Below are 20,143 nucleotides of genomic sequence, written 5' to 3' on the forward strand. Positions count from 1 at the left end.
TTTGCTACGTGCGCGCACGTTTAGCGGAATTAAAGATCTTTCCACGAAAAAAGAGTTTTCTCTCTTAAAATACGAGATGGGATTCGCAGAAATGAAGAAAATTTTTAAAAAAATGACATTTGCGAGTGTATGTATATGTGTGTAAGCTCTTAACGATGTTTATCTCTGCTTTTATCGCGAAATGTCGATCGCGCGAGATTTTTCTCACTGCTTTTAATTAATCCGATTAATTTACCGCATGCGCTGTACCAAAACCTTAATGTCTAACGCTGATCTTTCTCTCTTTGCGATATAACCAGGCTTTCGTAATTTAATAAACTCGCCACTCGAGGCCGCGACGTATTACGATTATAAGATTTAATCCTCATCGGTGGCCGAGGCCGCGCAATAAAAATAAATTTGCGACGGCGAAGTTTCCCACCGAGATTTCCGGGAAAATCCTGTCATTACTGAATGCGGCTAATCGCGGACTTTGGGAAATTTCCACTGCAAATGTGGAGAGAAAGAGAGAAGCGGCAAAGACGGAGACCAAAATGCGCGAAAAAGAGAAACTCGGAGGAAAGGGGAAAGAGGGAGGGTGTGAAGGGTCAGAAAAGGGACTTAGGAACGCAGGAAAAGGAAAGAAGGAAGAAGAGAGAGAATGCGTGATGTTGCACGTGTTCGCAAAATGTCCTCGCTAAAGCCTGACGTGGCGGTTCCCTATGCACACAATGCATTTGCGAAGGCTTGGAAGGCTGCGCGGAGGAGAAGAGGGAGAGAGGGTGGCTCATTTTTCCCATCCCCGACTGGAACGCAGAAAATACGCTCGCATGGTTGCAATTAGTCGAGCGCGGGTTTCGGGGAAAAAGAAAGAAGCATCGAATGTGTATATGTGCTCTCTCGTCGCGCCAGGAAGTAGTTGTTAATTTTCGTATGTCGTAATGGCGGAGAAGAAGTAATGTCTCTCCCCTTATGAAAAGTGCATCTCGGTGAATTTAACTGCGCGACTGCAAAAGGACCGAGAGAATTTTTCTCTCTCTTTAACGCGTAAAACGCTATTCTTTCTTATAGTTATCTTCATATTTTCTTATATTTCTTATCTTCAGATATGTATCTTAAATTGTATATGTATTACATGCACTGTATAATGATTTTTATAATTTTTTAATTTTATTTAGTATAATATGTCATCATATGAGCAGCGATTTTAATTAACTTAACTTAATAAATTTAAATATATAGTTATTATTAAAAATAAAATGCTTAAATTATATTAACGTTACTTGCAACATTTACAGTTTTGACATGAATATTATTTATAAAATAAAAAGAAATATATATAATTATTATAGACAAGATTAGATAATTATTATTGTTAAATAACTGTGCAAACCTATTCGATTTACAGATCATTAAAAAAATAATAAGTTCCTGAATTTTATATACATTTTTTGAATTTTTTGAAAAAAGACGAGCACAATACCATGTATAATTTTGCCGTTGAAAAATGTTCAGTTAGTCAGTAATGTCATTATGGCACGGCATTATGTTACTACAGTGCGGATTTTGAAAAGAGAATTGTACTATGGAAAATCTGCATGGGAAACTCTAATCCTCGGGCGGCACCTGAATAAACAGCGCCGGACAGCGTGCCGTCCATGTCAAAAAAACTAATGATTCAAAAGAATTTCTTTTGAATCATTGAAGAACGAAACTTGTATAAGAAAATTGTAGGAATTTGCTTTAAAGTGAGTGTCTGAAAATTAATGATCCTCACGAGACACGAGACCGATAAGTGACAATAGCAAATATTTTTCGTATTTATTTCCATGACATGTAATTTATATGTACCTACATAATGCAAAAAACGAGAAAGAAATTGTTTGCATTTATTAAACAAAAATGTTATTTTTTAGAAAACAATGAAAATTTTGTGAAAGATAAAAAATTTTGGAATATTAAAATCTTAAAGTTTTTAAGATACGAATACAATTTTTATATAATTTCTATTTATATATACTGCTAAGAATTTTCATGCAAAAATCTGGCGGCTATAAACGTAAAAAGAATGGTTTACGTGTTTGTAAAATAAAAATGTTATTTTTTAGAAAACAATGAAAATTTTGAAAGTCATCACACATAAAAATTTGGAAAATTGAAATCTTAAAACTTTTGAGATATGAAAAATATTATATAACTTCTGTTCACATATTGCTAAGAATATTCATGCAAAATTTTGTGGATATAAACATAAAAAGAATTGTTTGCGTTTATAAAACAAATGTTATTTATTATAATTATTTTTTATAGTTATTTATTATAATTATTTTTTAAAAAACTATAAAAATTTTGTCTGAAAGATTTCATAAAAATGTGGGAGAACATTGAACTCTTAATATTTTTGAGATATAAACATTTTTACATAATTTCTAGTCACATATTGTAAGAATTTTCATGTAAAATCTGACGGATGTAAACGTGAAAGGGATTATTTGCGTTTGTAAAACAAAATGTTATTTTTTAGAAGACGATAAAAATTTTGTGTCAGAAACTCTTCAAATTTGACACATTAAAATCTTAAAGCTTTGAAGTTATAACAATTTTTATATAATTTCTGCTCACATATCGCTAATTATTGCAAAACTTTGGGGATATAAACGTAATTTTTCGCGCATATTAATATTATTGTTAAAGAATTTCTTCGATATTCGAATCTAACAAGCATCTTTATCACGTCGATCCGCACGTAACATGGTCTCTTTTTTCATCTCCGTTTACCTATCGTCTCTTCCCGAGTCTGCTCGCAATTTCGCAAACTCGACGATCTTCGGCAACCCGCAAGCTACGTACAGCTTTCGCAGGCCGACATAGGAAGAGTCCGGGGATCTGAAGGTGGTGGTGGCCGAAGTGTGTGGCTATCGATCACTGGTCCACCCCTGTGGGCAATGGTCTCCTATTCGCTTACTCCCCCGTTTTCTCTCGCCCTTCTCCTTCACCCCTTCCTCTCCTTCTCGTCCAACTCTCCCCCGACTTCATCTCAACCTGCTCTTATCCTCATCCCTTCGAGTTACACCGAATTTACCTAACGTAGGCGCGATGGCTAGCCCCTTCCTTGTCTCTCTCTCTCTCTCCCTCTCCTCCTCTCTTCCCATCCTATCTCTCCCTCTTGTTCGGTGTTTACCTTCTCTGTCTTCCGCACCGGTTCTCTCCCCCGGTGCCAGCGTCTCCATAGCTCTGGACCCTTTGAGGCCTCGAAGAGGCCTAGATCGGGAGGAAGCGAGAATGTAAAGAGGAACGCAGATGAAAGAGAGAGAGAGAGAGAGAGAAGGAGAAAGAAAGATAGCTTGTTATGGACGTGACGGATCCTTCTCGCTCGTCGTTGCTCTAGCGTGGGAGGAACAGCCCGGGGGAAGAGGGGAAAGCTTTTAGAGCTTGGAATATTCACGAGACCGAAGCCTTGGACAAGCGAAACATGGCTCTCTCTCTCTCTCTCTCTCTATCTCTCTCACGCGTCCCCGATATTCGACGCTTCTTTCGACATCGGCGCCATGGAATCAAATCGAGAAGGTCAAGATCGCCTAAGTTGATTTCTCGACAACTTATTCTCGTTATTTTCTTTTCCCTTCGCACGAGAAATAATCGTAAACTCACGGAAATTCTGCACAAGCATTTCTTAAACATTTCTTTAAATTTGCAAAACAAGTCCTATTAAAACAAATTGTTCTGAAAAGTCTCAAAATGTTTAGGACATATCTCTATATATAAAATATTTTTCCTAAATCTTTGGGAATTAAATTATAAATTCAAAGGATTTTTTTAAAAGTTTTCCTTAAGAAGACACATTTTTGTCTCGCGCAAAAAATGGTCTATTTTCGAAAATTGTTTTTCAGTAAATAACATAGTAATCAATACAAAGTTTTTTTTATTTTACATATTTAAGTGTGTATGTATATAAAAAATTATTTCAGTTTTATAAAAAATTATAATTTTTATGATCATGTAGACAAGTTCTAATGGCTTTTTTGATTGTCCATCTTTTTTTTTGTAACAAAAAAGTGGAAGAAATTTTAAAGCAAACTTGTAACTTTTTCTTTCAAGTTACTTAATTTCGTGAATTTTTATAAATTAAAAAATTCCCCTTGACAGATCGTAACTATAACACATTTCTTTACACGAAAATATTTTTATTTATCATGTAGACACTGGAATTATTACTGATTAACTTGTCATAAAAATTATTTATAATATAATTGTTTATAAAACTTAATAATTTTTTATATACATACACTCAAATATATATAACGAATAAAATAAGAAAACCCTGCATTGATTACTATTTACTGAGAAAAAATTCCCGAAAACAGGCCATTTTTGTGCTCACATGTGCTCTCCTAACAAAAATTGTAAAGAGAAAATTAATTATTATTCTAAAATGTACAGGCGCGCGAGGCATATTATCCTGATTTCACGTTTAGTTCAATATATCGTTGAATAAAAGAAAAGTTCTCCTCGGTGGAAATTCTCGTTAGATCTCTCTCCGGAATCTCTCGTATTTACTCGAATGCGCCAATTTTCGAGAGGAAGCCGCGCGTTAGCGTAAACCTGGCTGTCTTTTGATTTCGTATTCAGGGAACGCGACGGTGGCGAATCGCATCTACCGCCAGGACACGAGCTCCTGGAAGGACTTTCCTGGCAATCAGCGGCGGTCCGCAGGACTGTTTGCCTTCGCGCGTGATTGGCGCCTTGCTTTTGCCGCTTCTGTTTGGTCCGCCGTTAAGGTTCCTACGCGCGTTTATTGACATTTTCCGTCGACAATACGTACAACTTGCGTCACTACAGGCCGATCTAATGTTGGAACAAATGTACGTTGTCATGAAAAATAAACCGCAATCCGCGTACTCATTCTTTGCGTAATAAATTCATAATTGCTTTGATAATTAATAAAATAAAGATTTTTGAGATCGATGACTCGGGAATAATTAGTTAATTTGTGCAGAAAGATAGATAGCTCAAGTAATATTAAAATATAAGCTTTTTTGCATTATAATAAAAAAATTATAATAATTATCTCTTAAAGAGATAAATGTAAAATATATATCTTTAAGTACAAAAAATATCTTTAAATAGAAATAATTAAGAAATATGTGCAATAAGAGCTTTTTTGCATTATGATGAAAAAATTTATAATTATCTCTCAAAGAGATAAAAATAAAAAAAAACTTTAAATACAAAAATATCTTTAAGGAGGAATAATTAAGTAATATTTGGAAAAAGATAGAGAACTCAAGTAATATTGAAATAAATATAATTATGATTCAAAAAATCTATAGCAATTACCTCTCAAAGAGATAAAAGTTCTTCAAATATAATAAATATTTTTAAATAGGAGTAATTAAATAATATATGCAAAACAATAGACAGATCAAGTAATAATATTTAAATATAAGCTTTTTTGTATTATGATAAACTTGTGACATTTATCCATCTCTTAAAGAAATAAAAGGAAAAAAGATCTTTAAATGCAACAGCGTTCTTTATCGCTGATTGATTTGACGAAATGAAAGAGATTACACTGTTGTCAAAAAATCGATATAAAATAATTAATAAAATGTATTAAAATATTTAAAAAATTTTATTCGACTATATATATATTTTTTTTTTCGATGGCTTTCTTCGATTACATCGATAAGAAAAAAGATAGCATATGATAATCTATTTCGCACAAGATACCAGCGTAAAATACGCCTTGTAAGACGTATGCGAGTATGTTGCTTGAAGGGACTGTGATGCTGGACACGTGTAGCGCCGCAGAAATCGCAGTCGAAAAAAGTGGTCGCCATGTGTGTTTTAAGGATTTATAGAGCTCCTTTGGAACTAGCTGTAGAATCCGTCCGGGGACGGCGAGAATTTTCCGAGGCTATACATTCTCTCTACGCGTGTGTGCGTGCAAGGGGTTCCCGGTTCCTTATGAGTGTGTTGGACGCGCGCGCGCACGCGATATGAGGTCCTGTAGGAATTCACCGGGGAACGTAAATTCTCCTGTGTTGTCTCCCCCTGTCTCTCCCCCTTTCTCTCTCTCTCTCTCTCTCTCTCTCTCGTGCACCCTCCTTCGCTCGTAGCCACCCTTGGGGTGGACTTTAGAGTCCACCCCCTTATAGCCGGCCGCTCCACAAGCCACCCCATCTCCCTGGCCATCGTTGCCGCCGCCTCCAGCGACAACATTCTGCAGTCCGGCGAAGGGTGACCATCCCTACGAAGAGCGTCCGAGTAACCAGTGACGCTCAAGCAACCCGGCTCTTGGACAAGACGCGAATTTGCGAGGCTCAAGCAATCTGATTTCTCCGTTGAAATTCTCTTTCGGCTCGCAAGTAAAGCTTATATTTTTGTAATACGCGAATCGGTGTAAAATTCTCCAAGACGAGAAGTAGATTGCACGAAGATGACAAAGAATGAAAAATCTATTACAAGTATAAATTGATATAACAATAATATATAATTTGACATGGATCACATAATAAACATGATGAATGTCCAAGAGGAGAAACCCCAAAGGTTTTTTTAATCTGTTGGCTCCCTTCATCAGGTATCTTTGCGATGTATCTTCTGCAACTATCGCGCATTTCCGCGCAAGTTATTCTCCAGAGAGATATCGTGAAACGGAGGATACACATGGGGAACTCGATAGATCGATGCGCGCCAGGACATAGTCGCGATAAAAGCGCCGAAGCGGCCCGATATTGATAAAAGCTATACGGGTCGCTTAACCCGGAGGTTCATTCGCAGATTCCGCTCACGTACGGCGCGCGGAGAACATCCTGAGCCCAGTAAGTGGCGTATGGAGATATCCAGAGGGGTTCGGATAGCTCGGATGGTTCGCGAGGGTGCCGGGCGAGGATGGCGATGGCGCCGGGAAGGAAAGGAGGGAAACAGGTGGACGGATATGTGTGTGCAGGGGGCCAGAAGGGGGTGGGAAGGGGGAGACGGGAAGACGCGCGAGAGGGCGAGGGCAACGGGGGAAGGACGCGAGGTGTAGGAATCGGCGAGGGGACACACACGCGGGATAAAGGCAAGGGGTGAGAAAGGATGGGGGGTGGAAGAGAGAGGGGATGGGGGGAAGGAAAACGAGACGGCGTCGAGAGAAATGTGAACTTGGAAGACCGTTCTCTGGACTCCCGCGTCTCTCCTTTCTTCTCTCTCTCTCCCTGTTGTGTCCTTCCTCTTCTCGCACCCTGTATTCAAACTACGTCAATACTGTACAGGATTCTGATTCGGGTGTCCTGACGCGTGGAAAAAGGGTCGAAAAGGTGCTATCGCGCGCGGAGTGGACGAGGCTGAATCTTAGGATTCCGGAAGGTTGTTTTTAGAATAGAATCAACATAGTTAAGATGTAGCCGGTCGACGTATCTCTGATCTATATCGCCCATCGTTTTTCGCACAAATAATATGTCGATGGAATTTTAACGAAACTAAATGAAGAGAAAATTTTCTCAATTATACCATTTTTTTTTTGATGATACATAAATTATACTCTTAAGTGATCAAGATTAATAGTTGTTGTGTTATAGAAGCGAACGAATTCAAAGAGCAGGAAGACGTTTTTTAATATTTTCTTGGTCGGGCACGATTTTGGCAAGGATCCTTTATATTATCCCACGAGATACACAAAAGGACACATTCGCGCCAAATGGTCGATTCTCGACAAGAGAAATGACAGCCGGCGATCGCGTTACCTCGTGCAAGTTTCAACGGCGGGAAACTGCTGTGTTGGGAACGGAATTGTCGCTCGTCAGTCGGGGTAGGGATTGGCACACTGACACACTGTGTGTGCATTCTGCATTATTAAGCGGCGAGGAGACGCCCAAGGACGCGGCCGGGTCGGAATTGGCTCGGAGCAAAAATTAGCCGGCTCGTCGCTCAGACGTGGAATTAATAATCCGCGACTCTTGCAAGGCCTAGTTTTCTCAAGACATCGAATCGCCGAAATATCTGACTAAAAAAAAAAAATTAGTGAAACCAGAACATAAGCAAGCTGATAAATATTGCTATTTTCAACAGGATTAATTGATATCTCGTTCAGAATTGAATTTTATTTCGAGTTAAAAAAAATCGGTTTCATGGATTTTTGGAAAAAAAATAGTATAATTTTCTTCTTAAGCTTTTACAATTTATAGCTTTTAATTTATATATTGTATTATATTCGTTAAAGGAAAGTAGACACTATTAACAATTGAAAAAGACAATATTTTCAATTATTAATAATGACTACTTTCATAATAGGATATTTTCATTTTCAATTATTAATAATGACTACTTTCTTCAACATATATCATCTATAAATAAAAAGCTACACATCATAAAAATTTAGGAAAATTATGCTGTCATTTTTAATAAATTTTAATATTAACTTTTAAGCGGAGATAAATATTCATATTACTTTTCCCTTGACACTTTAGCGCGATTGACATCGCTACTTATGGTAAAGGGATGAAAAGGGATAAAGAGAGAAGCGCGAGCGAGCTCGCGTTCGATTTCGAGACAGACTTGTTAGATAAAGAAGTACAGCTGTTGCTCTGGTTCTTTTTCTTCGCGAAAGTCTTGAATTTATTTATCTCACGGCGCACAGCTTCGAGGCAAGATGGGTCCTGGACCCCGTTGTTTGCCCGGGACAAAGAAAGCATTCATTAGGGAAACGCCATTAGCGGCGAACTTCTTTTTCCCTCTACCCCGCCCTCTTTCTCTCTCATCTTTTTTTCGGCTTTCGAAAGAACGCGATGATACGGCAAAATTTTTCCGCGCTTGTTAAAAATATGTCATCTCTATACGTCATTTCCTAACTAATATATATACGAATTTAATTAATAAATATAATATAAAATACAAATTTTTTTAGGAAAATAATAGAATATTTGATTATTCGATTGATAAAAAATGAGAAAATAAATGAGTGTTGCAATCACCTTCTAAAAGAGCATAATAATTTACGTATATGTACAAATTGAATAACTAAATAAATAAATAAAAATATAATATAACTAATATATACGAATTTAAATAAATATAATACATAAAAATATAAAAATATACGAATTTTTTTTAGAAAAGAAATGACGTACTCGTTTACTCGATCGATGAAAAATCGGAAAATACATGCGTTTCACATGCAACACGTCCGCTAAAAGTAGTCGTGTCTTCTCGATACTCGGTCATTACTCGCGGGCGCCGGTTTTTTTTCTCCATGTCTTCGTCGCCGATCGGAATCGACCGATAGTCGGCGACGTCGACGCCATAAATTACCGTCGATCGACGTTGGCGTCTACGCGATGCTGAGGAGGTGAAGCAGGCATCTCTCCCCGGGGATTTCTTCCAGCCGTGCGTAAGATACCGCGGATAAGGTAAAATCCGTGTCGATACTCTTTTCGGTTCTCGTATTCTACTACCCTCTCGGCTTCGCGAGATGCGAGATAAATCGAGAGCATGCGGCGTTTACGTTCGGCTACGGTGTGAACAAAAAAGACACGGAGGCACGAATGCGCAGCCGAGGAATGTACGAGATGCAAGCTTGTTCAGCTTACATTATAATCTCCCGCGAGAGAGAGAATACGATTTTGAAGATAAAGAGTACTGTTTAAGAGATAATTTGTGACAAAATTCGAGATATGGAATTCTATTTATAATTTTGTGTAGTACAGAAAAAACATTGAAGAATACTTATATACAATAATATAATATATTTATTGTATTATTTATATTAAATGTGTATAATATTTCTATCTATGCATTTATTTATATATACAAAATTATTTATAATTATATTATATTTGACTTATATTTTTATTACATTGCTATTATATAATAATATAATTTAATAATTTAATTATATAAATTAGTTTTTTGCATAGTAAGAATATATGTAATTTATGCAGTAAAAATTATATTTTGTTTAATTATATTATATTTTGTATAATTAATAAATATAATAAAAATGAAAATATATATAATATAAAAATGTTAAGTATTATATCGCGGAAATATAAAATTATATAAATAGATTTCTATCTTGAATTTTGTATCGCAAATTATTTATAGATTATTTAAAGTGAGCGTAATATATATATACAATTTGACACTTTAAAATGTTTTCTTAAATTTGCAATGATATCATTATTGGTCATAATTTATACTATACAAGTAATGCACAATTTTTGATGTTTTTTCCATTACATCCGTTATATTATGCAAAATTAGTATACGCATGAATAATAAATATCAAATCTCCCGAATCTTTGATTTTTCGTGTGTATCAAATATCTATACATATATATACATATGTTTGTTTCACATCTTCGAATGTCATTACATAGTGAGCTCTGGGCTCGAGGAGAATTCGGACATTAGTTATTGACGTCGGGATCTCTTTCCTCTCATTTTCGGTGATCGATCATCTACTGCGCTTTGCCATCTGCAACTGGGGAAAATATATCGCCGGCAGGTGAGACGGCCCTTAAATTTCGTTCTGCGAACGTGAATTTCCACTAACCTGACTGCCCTTTGCGTGAAGCAAGTGCGTTTCAAAATTTCGCAAATATTTTGTAACTATATCCATGGAAAAAAGAGAGAAAGGAAGAGGCGAGTTTAGGTCTCCTTTTTAATTGAAAATTCCGTTAAATTTGTTAATCAATGCAAAATATAATTGTTAAAATAAGAATAAAACTATTATAGATTTGTTAAATAAGCAGCATACGACGTAAAGTGCAATTGACATGTCTATATGAAAAATTTTAAAGGCACATGAAAAACAATGAAAAAAAAATATTTAAAAAGATATACATTCTGTCATTAATCAAAGTCGGTGCTTGTAATCCATGTATCTTTTTTTCAATAAATGTTCTCCGTTCTTTAAAATTGTAGAATTTTAAAGCAAGCTACATAAAATTCCACAAGATAAAGCTGTCAAACAAAAAAAATTATATTTTAAGTTCTATTTTAAGACACATATACAGAGTTCGACAGTTTATATAAGACAGTCTTGCACACAAAGGAAAATCTTCACAGATGCGAGTTCACGCTTGCTGACCGACGTTTCACAGCGGGAGGTAAGGATTTAAAGCATCGGACACGCCTAGTTTTTTCTCTCGTTCGCAGATCTCGATTCGTAGATAAGGATTAAATGTATTTTCGGTAACGTAGCGCCTAATTAACGGTTTCGTCTATTTTCCTTTTCCAGTCCCTTCGGGTGGAAGGCCGGTTTCAAATGAAAGAACCGTATATTTTCGGGGGATGTAAATTATCGGGTGCAGAAAATGAAAGAAAATAATAATAAAATGGATTATTTATCGAATGTTCGGCGTTAAAAGTTTTTGACAAATTAACGGCTATATTTTCTGTCTGGTAGATAAAACATTACATAATAATCTTTGCGTTGATTAAATTTTAATATATTTAAGCTTTAAAAAAAATATTATTTAATTAAAACTATTTTTCCAAGCAAGTCAATCCTGTTGTTGACGAAACAGTCTAATATGGAGAAAGGGTGACCGGCCCGAATTCCTTTTTTATCTACCAGCATTTAATTTGGAAACACTGTGCAATTAACGTGCCATCGTTGTCGGATACGCGAGGCTAGGATAGACGATTTCCATGTTTTGTTGCGCCTTTTTTCGGGCTCTAGCTCACCGCGGGCTATCGAAGGGGGGCGGAAGGGGGAGAAGACAGGGGATGAAACGACGACCGGTGACGTTGACTGACGTCCGTCAGACGTTTCCTATTATTTTGAATAGTAGGAAATCGACTCAGTCTCTACGACTCCGAGAAACGTTAGAACTCTTCTTCTGTCGAATGGCCGAAGCCGATTTTCAAAGCGCATAGTGCACACTGGCGCATTTACTGAAAAGAATGCTCGTGTGTATATATGTGTGTGTAGAATATATGTGTGAATGCGCGTAGAAATGATCGCTCCAACCCGCCAAACTCCATTTTTCTTCGTCAATTCGTTACGCGCGCAGAGCACGTTCTAATTTACATCGTTTCGCAAACTTTTCATCTTCTGCGCTCCGGCTTTTCGCTCCATTAGAAAATGCCGAAAGTCTATTAAAAAAAAATTACTGTCAAAAATAATTCTCGGAAAAATAAAGCGTGTTTTCTTTTAAAATCGATGTGAGCCGGAAAATCCTTGTCAGAAGTAAAGGGATTTTTAGTTTTAAGAATAGTGATTCATTTTTTTCTCAAACATGTTTTCTTTCGCATAAATCGATTTTTTCCGAATACATTATTGTCTGAAAATATTCTCGTTATTTAAAATGTTTATCTTATTTTCGACTATTTATTTTTGGAATGGAAAACATTATAAACATTTTTAAGATTTATAGAGCAATGAATGGAAAATGCATTACTGATCGGTTGAAAATTATTCCGAATATTATATTTAATTTCAATATAATATTAATAAATTTAATTTTAATATAAAATATTAATATAATTTAATTTTAATATATCATATTTTAATAGAAAATTATTTTAATAAAACGTCAATAGAATCCAAAGCGACAGAAAATCTGGATTCAACTCTAGCGTTAATTATCTAATGGGACTCTAATAATAGCTTTTAATAGGAAATGGATATAGATGACGATGGTTTGATCTCCTTACTGATAAAACATAAATCTTCATCTTCTTGTATTTTATTTTCATGTTTCGTCTCTCCTACATATTTCAAAGAGAAAAAAAGAGAGAAAGGGGAGCGAGAGAACTTTTAATAATTATCAGATATCATAATAATTATCAATAATTATAATGATTTCCAACGATTTCGAAGGCGCGCACAAAATCTCATCGGGCCTTTAACATTTTCCCGTGATATTTCAATCCGAATTTGCATTCTCCGTGGAAAATCCGTAGGGCTTTCCCTCTCTCTCTCTCTCTCCTCATTCCACCAAGAGGCATGAGAAATGTGCGCCGCTTCTTTCCTCATTCTCTCTCTTCATCTTTCGCTCCCTTTTTCTCTCCCTCTCCCTCTCTCACCCTTTTATCCTTCCCCTCCTCCTCATATATACTCTCTCGCGCGCGACCGTTCTTTTTCCCTCCCAAAAATAAACCCGAAGCCCCGCTTCCGTCTACGGAGACCACGAATACTAGACGGTACATATATTTCTTCTATTGTCTAGCCCCGGAGTTTCCTATTGTTTCTAGAAATTTATCGCTTCACGGTAAGTTTGGCCACGCAGAAGCGGGTGCTTTCATCTTGGGGCACCAGATAGAAGAGAACCGCGAGAGGAGGAGGAAGAAGATAGCGGGAGAGGCGCACAGAAATTGGAAGGAAAGACGGAGAGTAAACGATGGTGAGATGCTGGAGAGCTAGACGAGAAGGGGAGGGAAGAGGGAGAATAGCGGGTGAAGAAGGGGAGAGAGAGCAAAGTTGGTGGAGAGAAGGAGAGGAGAGAGGAGATAGATCCGACCGGCGATAATTAGTACTTCTACGAAATTATTTATGCCGGGAATAAATCAGGGGAAAGCTTAATTGCTTTCCACCATGGCTGACGACGACGACGACGACGCGAGCTCGCTGCTCTCGAAGAAAGAGATTTTTGTTTTCTCTTCCCAAGAGAGAGAAAATCCCAAGAATTATTGTGGGCGAATATAATCATTCCGGGACGATTATTTTTTTCGAAGACGCGAGAAGGCTGTATCATAATTTGTTCTTTTCGCCCCCTCCCTTCTCATCTTTAACTAGCAGCCCCGAATAGTTTTCTCGCTTTTATTCGCCACGGTGGATCCTCGCAGACTCATTCGGCAGCCGCGTGAATATCCGTGACGCATCGAGTCATTAGTGGCCGGCGCCGATATGATGTATCGGCACGTCGGGGTTCCTAATTTTCGTCCGGTAATGGGTTACGAATTCATTATCGCGCTTGCCGAGCATGAAAAATAAATCCCATTTCCGTTTTAATGCCGTTAGTTCGAGTCGAGACGTAAATAACGCGCGGGACTTGCAGCGCCAGATTTTCATTTCGTGAGAAATCTCGACCGTCGATATATAATAATTTTAAATCACGTCTTTTTCTTTTTAGGAACTCACGAATTCACGCGACTCAGCTTGCTTTGTATATTCGCTTCTCACGCAAAAAATTGTTACTAAGTTCAGTTGATGATCTTCTGGCTTATTAATAAAGCAGAATTCGAGACTCTGCTTTATTAATAAATTATGTGAAGGATGCATTTTATTTGATGAATCAAATATATGTATGTATTATATTTAATTAGTAAATTCGTATATATATGCAAAATAATTAGAACCTTTAAGAAAAAAACTGATCTTTGATAATGACTATCAATTTCGGTTTCAATCTCGGTCGGAATAAGAAATCTCCATTTTCGGAGGAGGAGATAAAAAGAGAGATAAGCGAAGACTACTCGCTCAATTGGCAGACATTAATGAGACTTTCCTGCTGTCTGCGAGATGTGTAATCATAAGTCATAAAGACTCGCGGGTAGCATATTTGTAAAACCACAAAGAAACGGACGGAGAAATGAAGAGGTCGACGGGGGTTGAACATTATTTTTCTTTCTTTCGCGCGCAAAGGTCGATTTACATTCCGGGGTAGAAGGGGAAGAAACAGAAAGACATAAAGAGAGAGAAAAATAATTGTATATTTCGTAAAGCAGGGAAAATATCTACGCAACTCTTTCAGGATGAAAGAGAAACGAACAGGGGAGAGGGATGGGGGAGGGAAGGGAACGAGCTTCGATGGACTCTCTTCGATGTGTAGATAGCTAAAGGGAGCAGAAGGGAAAAGGGCGAACCCTGGCAACGTGGCAACAGGTTTCACCCCCGTCGCAGCCTTGCAACGTTGCACTCTTTTCCTCCTGTATGTTCTTCTACGTTACACGCGTTTCTTTCGAGAAATATTTTTTCTCCTTCCACGTCATCCCGCCTTCCACGTTGGCACGCATGCGCGTCTTTCGCAGGAAAACCGGTTTTTCCCCGGTGCGTTAAATCCGCCGACGTTTCCAGCGAGTTTCCCGCCCCGTTACGAGCCTTCTTCGTCTTCGTCTATACGAAAAGACGAATCCTGCACATTTGTCTGCGTACGAGAGAGTATTTTATATTCTATCGAGATGCAGAAAAAATATACAGGGTGTTTAGCGTAACGGTTCGCACGATTTTTGAAACAATTTTAAAAAAAGTTTATATAGTGAAAATTAATCTATTAGATGCAATAAAAAAATTTGAAAGAAATTTTTGTTATAAAGAAATTAATGTCACCTTGAATTTTTTACATGGAACCGCCATATTTTTTTTATATAAATCGATTCCTCATAATATTTTGCATAAAGGATAGGATGATCAAAAAGAAAATAGTTTATGAGATATTTTATATTTTAGTTTGACATAATCTTACATAAATTATGAAATTTCTCAATAAATATTCATTTTTTGATAAGTTTACATCAATACTTTTATGCACAAAATAATAAGAAAAATCTAAATTAATGTAAAAAAACATAGTTGTTTTTAAGAAAAAAATGTAACTGCTAATTGCAATTTATATATTTTTTCTTGAAAACTATATGTTTTATTTACATCAATTAATTCCTTTCATTATTTGGTACATAAAGGTATTGAGGTAAGATAATAGGAAAATGAATATTTTATGAGATATTTCATAGTTTATGTATAAGATTACGTCAAATTAAAGTATAAAATATTTCTTAAACTATTCACTTTTTGACCATTCTATCCTTATAACTTTCTATGCAGAATATTGTGAGGAATCGATTTATATAAAAAGAAATATATATATATATATGTTGGTTCCATTAAAAAAATTTTTTTTTCATATTTTTTTATTGTATGTAACAGCTTGCATAAAACAGATTAATTTTCACTATATAAACTTTTTAATTTTCAAAAACGAACACCCTGCACATATTTTTTTCATAAATTATTTAATAAAGATTTTTGTATTCTTGATGTTTTTTTCTTTCTTTAAATATTTTTTTATGTAGAAGAAAAAAAAATATATAATATTGTATATATAAAAATATATATTTATAAAAAATGCGAAAAAAATGATTTTTTTTTAAATCAAATATAATGATCAATTCAATGAAATAAATCTACACAATAAATGTCATTTTTATTTACAATTCGAAGCTTTACTATGCAAACTCGATATAATATTATTACGTTATTTTCGTTTTCTGTCAGAAGAAAACGTGGAACACTATTGTGAACATGTGCAGTTTTTTTTTAGCATATCCTTTTAGAGAGAGGAAAGGAAAAGCGTAGAAAAAGACAGAATAAATCTGACAGACGGCGGAAAAGAGGGGACAGTTGTGGGGGAGGTATTAGAGAGAGACAGAGAGAAATCGAAGCAGACATTGTGCGTGGAAGCCTCCTACTCCTAAGTTACAAGATCGTAACTCAGCCACTTTAAAGTTTCTCGATTCGTGGCGCACCATTAGGCGTTCTTTTTAGAAAAATAAATCTTCCGTTCCAGGAATTTTCTACGCGCGCAGAACACGACTCGACATCCCTGTTCGGACAAATGGACTCGTCCAATGGGGGATGGCATTTTTCCCTTCCCTTCCCTTCCCTTCTCGTCATCGTTGTCTCTTTCTCAGCGTGAAATTTTCGCGAAGAAATTTTAGAATACTTGCAGCGTGAAATTGTATCTTCCCACATGGTTTTTGTCGTTTAAATCAATTCCTTAATATAAAAAAAATTTGCCTTAATTATTGAATAATTATTTATAAAGATATCGAATAGAATTATCAATAAAATTACTGGAAAATTATTTAATATATATATGTATATAAGAATAATTCAAATATAATATATAAACTAGAATTTTTTATTAAGCTATATTAGATCAATGTAATAAAAAATTAAAATATCCTCTCCTGCAATTTCCTTTAGGCAATTGTAATGTGTAAATTAAAAGAAAAGGTTTTTTTTATCTTATGTCTTATTATAGCTATCTTTTTTATTTCTGTTACTAGAATATATTTATATATTTGATAAAAAGGTTGACATAAAAGTAATTGTTTACTAAATATATGAAATATATTTATTAACTTATATTAATGTTAAAAAAAATATGTCAACTTTTTTTCCAAATAAACGGTTGATCTAAGAGCATAAAAAAAAAAAAGGATCCATAAACTAAAGACTTGAAAGCCTAAGATGACATAAAATGACTCAAAATGTAGGAATGCTCTGCATATGCGGTGCAGAACGCATGCATTTTCACGCGATACTTATACACATTTTCCACAATGTTGATATTCATGATCTGCACTATTTGCAACACGTATCCATCATCAAATAAAATTATAGCCATATCAACAACTATTTTAAAAATAAAGAAATCACTGAACATTATCTTGGAACAATTTTTCATATCACAATGCTGAGACTACACTGATTAAAATTGGCTAGACATCGTTTACACACACGCACACACGCACGCACACACACACACACACACACACACACACACACACACACACACACACACACACACACACACACACACACACACACACACAAAAGCAGATTTTCTTTGTTTATTTTTGCATTAACTTAATTATATTTTCCTTTTTAGATGAACTGGTCGCGTTGCATTCTGTTCGAAGAGACAGGCAAAAGAAGATTAAACTAAGCCCTTTATAAGACCCTCTGACAACCCATTTCTGTTGCACAGTTAGTACAAAAATTTGGACAGAGCAAACGAAGACAAAAAAAAGTTATGTATTTTTTATTCAGAAATATATTCTCATATTTGTATTCAAGCATTAAAAAACAATAATTTATAATTTATTGTTTTATTTTGTGCAATAAGATCGACAAAACTGAATTAAAAATATAGAGTTTTCTATTTTTATAGTTAAGTTACGAATTTTGAAACAAGGCTTGTGATAAAATATAATCTTAAAAATAAAAATTATTTTTTAGAATAAAAAAATAAATATTATTTTCTACGCTACTCTAATCCCTCAAATTTACAGAAAATTAAATTATTAAATGTAAAAATTGATTTAGTTTACAAAATTAAATTAATTTTTCTACAAAATCTTCTTGTACTTCAATATCATGTTTTTTAACGTTTAGATAATTTAAAGATTAAAAGATTAAACTGCGATTCAAGTTCTTGAACAAAAGATGATGATTAGATAACAGGAATAATATTTAGATAACATTTTCTCCACATGTTCTCTTTTTGAAAAATTTTCCTCTGTCATAAACTTAGATTTGAGAAAAACTTTTTATCAAACTAATTTTTCTGTTGATATAACTACATTATTAAAAGCAAAAAGCGAAGTTATGGGTTGCGTCATAGAACATGAATATTTTTCTCACTAATTTTAACAAACATTCACTGGACGTTATTTGACAAGTGACTATGCTAAACAAAAAATTCTTTACTAACGGCATTGTTTAGTTTTTATTTAAATAAACCGCGTCATAAATAAATTATGATTTATATTGAAAAATAATACTCGAATTTATATTTTATTACAATTATTTTAATTTAAAAAGTTGTTCTAATATTTTAAACGTTTAACATATTCATCGCCAAACGTATTCTAGCCAATTTTCCGTCATGGGATTATTTTATATTAATTAGATTCACCGTAATATGCACATGTAATCATTTTCAAGATTTTAATAAATAAAAGTATCAATTTATTTTCGTAAATACTTGTTTGTAGGCTATTCTATTATTGTCAAGCATAATCATAACTTTGCAAATGTAAACAATTGCATATTATACATAATTGTAACACATCATCATATGACGCACCTATATTTTATTTGTAAGAACATAAAATAAGATATCAAATACACATTTTTCTTAAAAAAAAAAAGTGTTCGCTCTTATTTAAATTCCCCGAAATAAAGAGAAAACCTATAGAAGAGGACTATGCGATTCTTCTCTCGGAACGAAACAAGGATAATCTATTATGGCACTCAAAGAAACGAACTAAAGGGCCCGGTGCTCACCTTTGCGCGACGAGACGCGCCAACGCGACCGAGAAGATGCGCGCGCGATAACGCGGGGAGGAGGCCATTCGGCCGACGAAACAGCGTCTCACGAGAATGCGTGCCCCGACAAAGAGAACCCGCCGGGGCTTCTCTCGCCGGAAAATTTGAAAAATAATCCGGCTCCGGCCTGTCGCGAATCTCTCTCTCTCTCTCTTCGTCCGCTCCGATGAATGTCGGTCGACCAGGCTGCACCGCACAATCGCGACATTGTCGGGGCCCCTGGGAGTGCATCTCGATGCACCTCCACGGGAATAATATTTACTTCCGGCCGGAGGCCGCCATTCGCGCGCGACGACGGGGTACGGGGGGCCCCGTATCCGGGCCCCGTCCCTCTCCTCCTCACGCAAGCTTTCTTGTAACACGAAACCTTCCTCTTCCGTTACCCTCCTGCCGAATTTCCCTCGCTTTTCCCTGCTGGGTCCCGCCGCTATTTACCACGTGAGAGGGTGGCAAAGGGGTAAGAAATTACACGTTCCCGATTTAATCCGTTTATCAAGGGGAGAGGAGGGCGACACGCCCCGTGGGCCCCGCAAATTACGCGTTAAAGCGCGCTTTTTCGCGACACACGCACTGGAACCCCCCTTCATGTTTCGGTTTTCATCGGGTTCAACGGGGCGCAACTGTTGCACTCACATCATAATTTGTACACGTCGCTTTTAACCATATCTCTAAGAGCCTCTTTCACGTCCCGATTTATCTAAACGTCAGAATGCACGAAACTAACACAATTGCAATTTGAACAGTATTTTTCTGTTAACTATTACTCTCGATCGTGTGCAATTTCCTACGTGAATAGACAAAAATCGGTGTAACAATTCTCCCTTCTCGTATACTTGCATATTATAGTACGTTTATTTATTTCAGTAATCGTTAAAACTGTTTCTCTTTTCATTTTTCTCTCATTCTCTCTAATATATATATTATAAAATACGTTTTCTGTCCTTTCTTAAACAGAAATTATCCTAATCTGTTGTCCATTCATTTTGAGGTCTACAATCACTAGTCTACAATCTACAATCTATAAATCTACATATCTATAATATAATTTCTACATAAAAATAATAGTTCACTCACCGATGCGCACAGCAGAGTTGAGTGACTGCATCGATGCTATGATCT

The 20,143-nt window shown here is 35.8% G+C and overlaps 1 protein-coding gene across 1 annotated transcript in view; it reads left to right on the top strand.

The window, feature by feature from the left end:
• LOC145934631 (uncharacterized) overlaps positions 1-17,666 on the top strand; it is a 139,155-nt gene extending 121,489 nt beyond the window's left edge. Inside the window, exon 4 of the mRNA XM_083035211.1 lies at positions 17,583-17,666. Within this exon, the coding sequence (XP_082891337.1) occupies positions 17,583-17,639 (57 nt within the window). The 3' untranslated portion in view covers positions 17,640-17,666. The remainder of the gene's footprint in view (positions 1-17,582) is intronic.
• Positions 17,667-20,143: the final 2,477 nt, after the last annotated feature.

This window comes from Prenolepis imparis, unplaced genomic scaffold (genome assembly GCF_030444845.1).
Source record: "Prenolepis imparis isolate NDT839.2.m4 unplaced genomic scaffold, iyPreImpa1.0 SCAF_4, whole genome shotgun sequence".
Taxonomy (NCBI): Eukaryota; Metazoa; Arthropoda; class Insecta; order Hymenoptera; family Formicidae; genus Prenolepis; species Prenolepis imparis.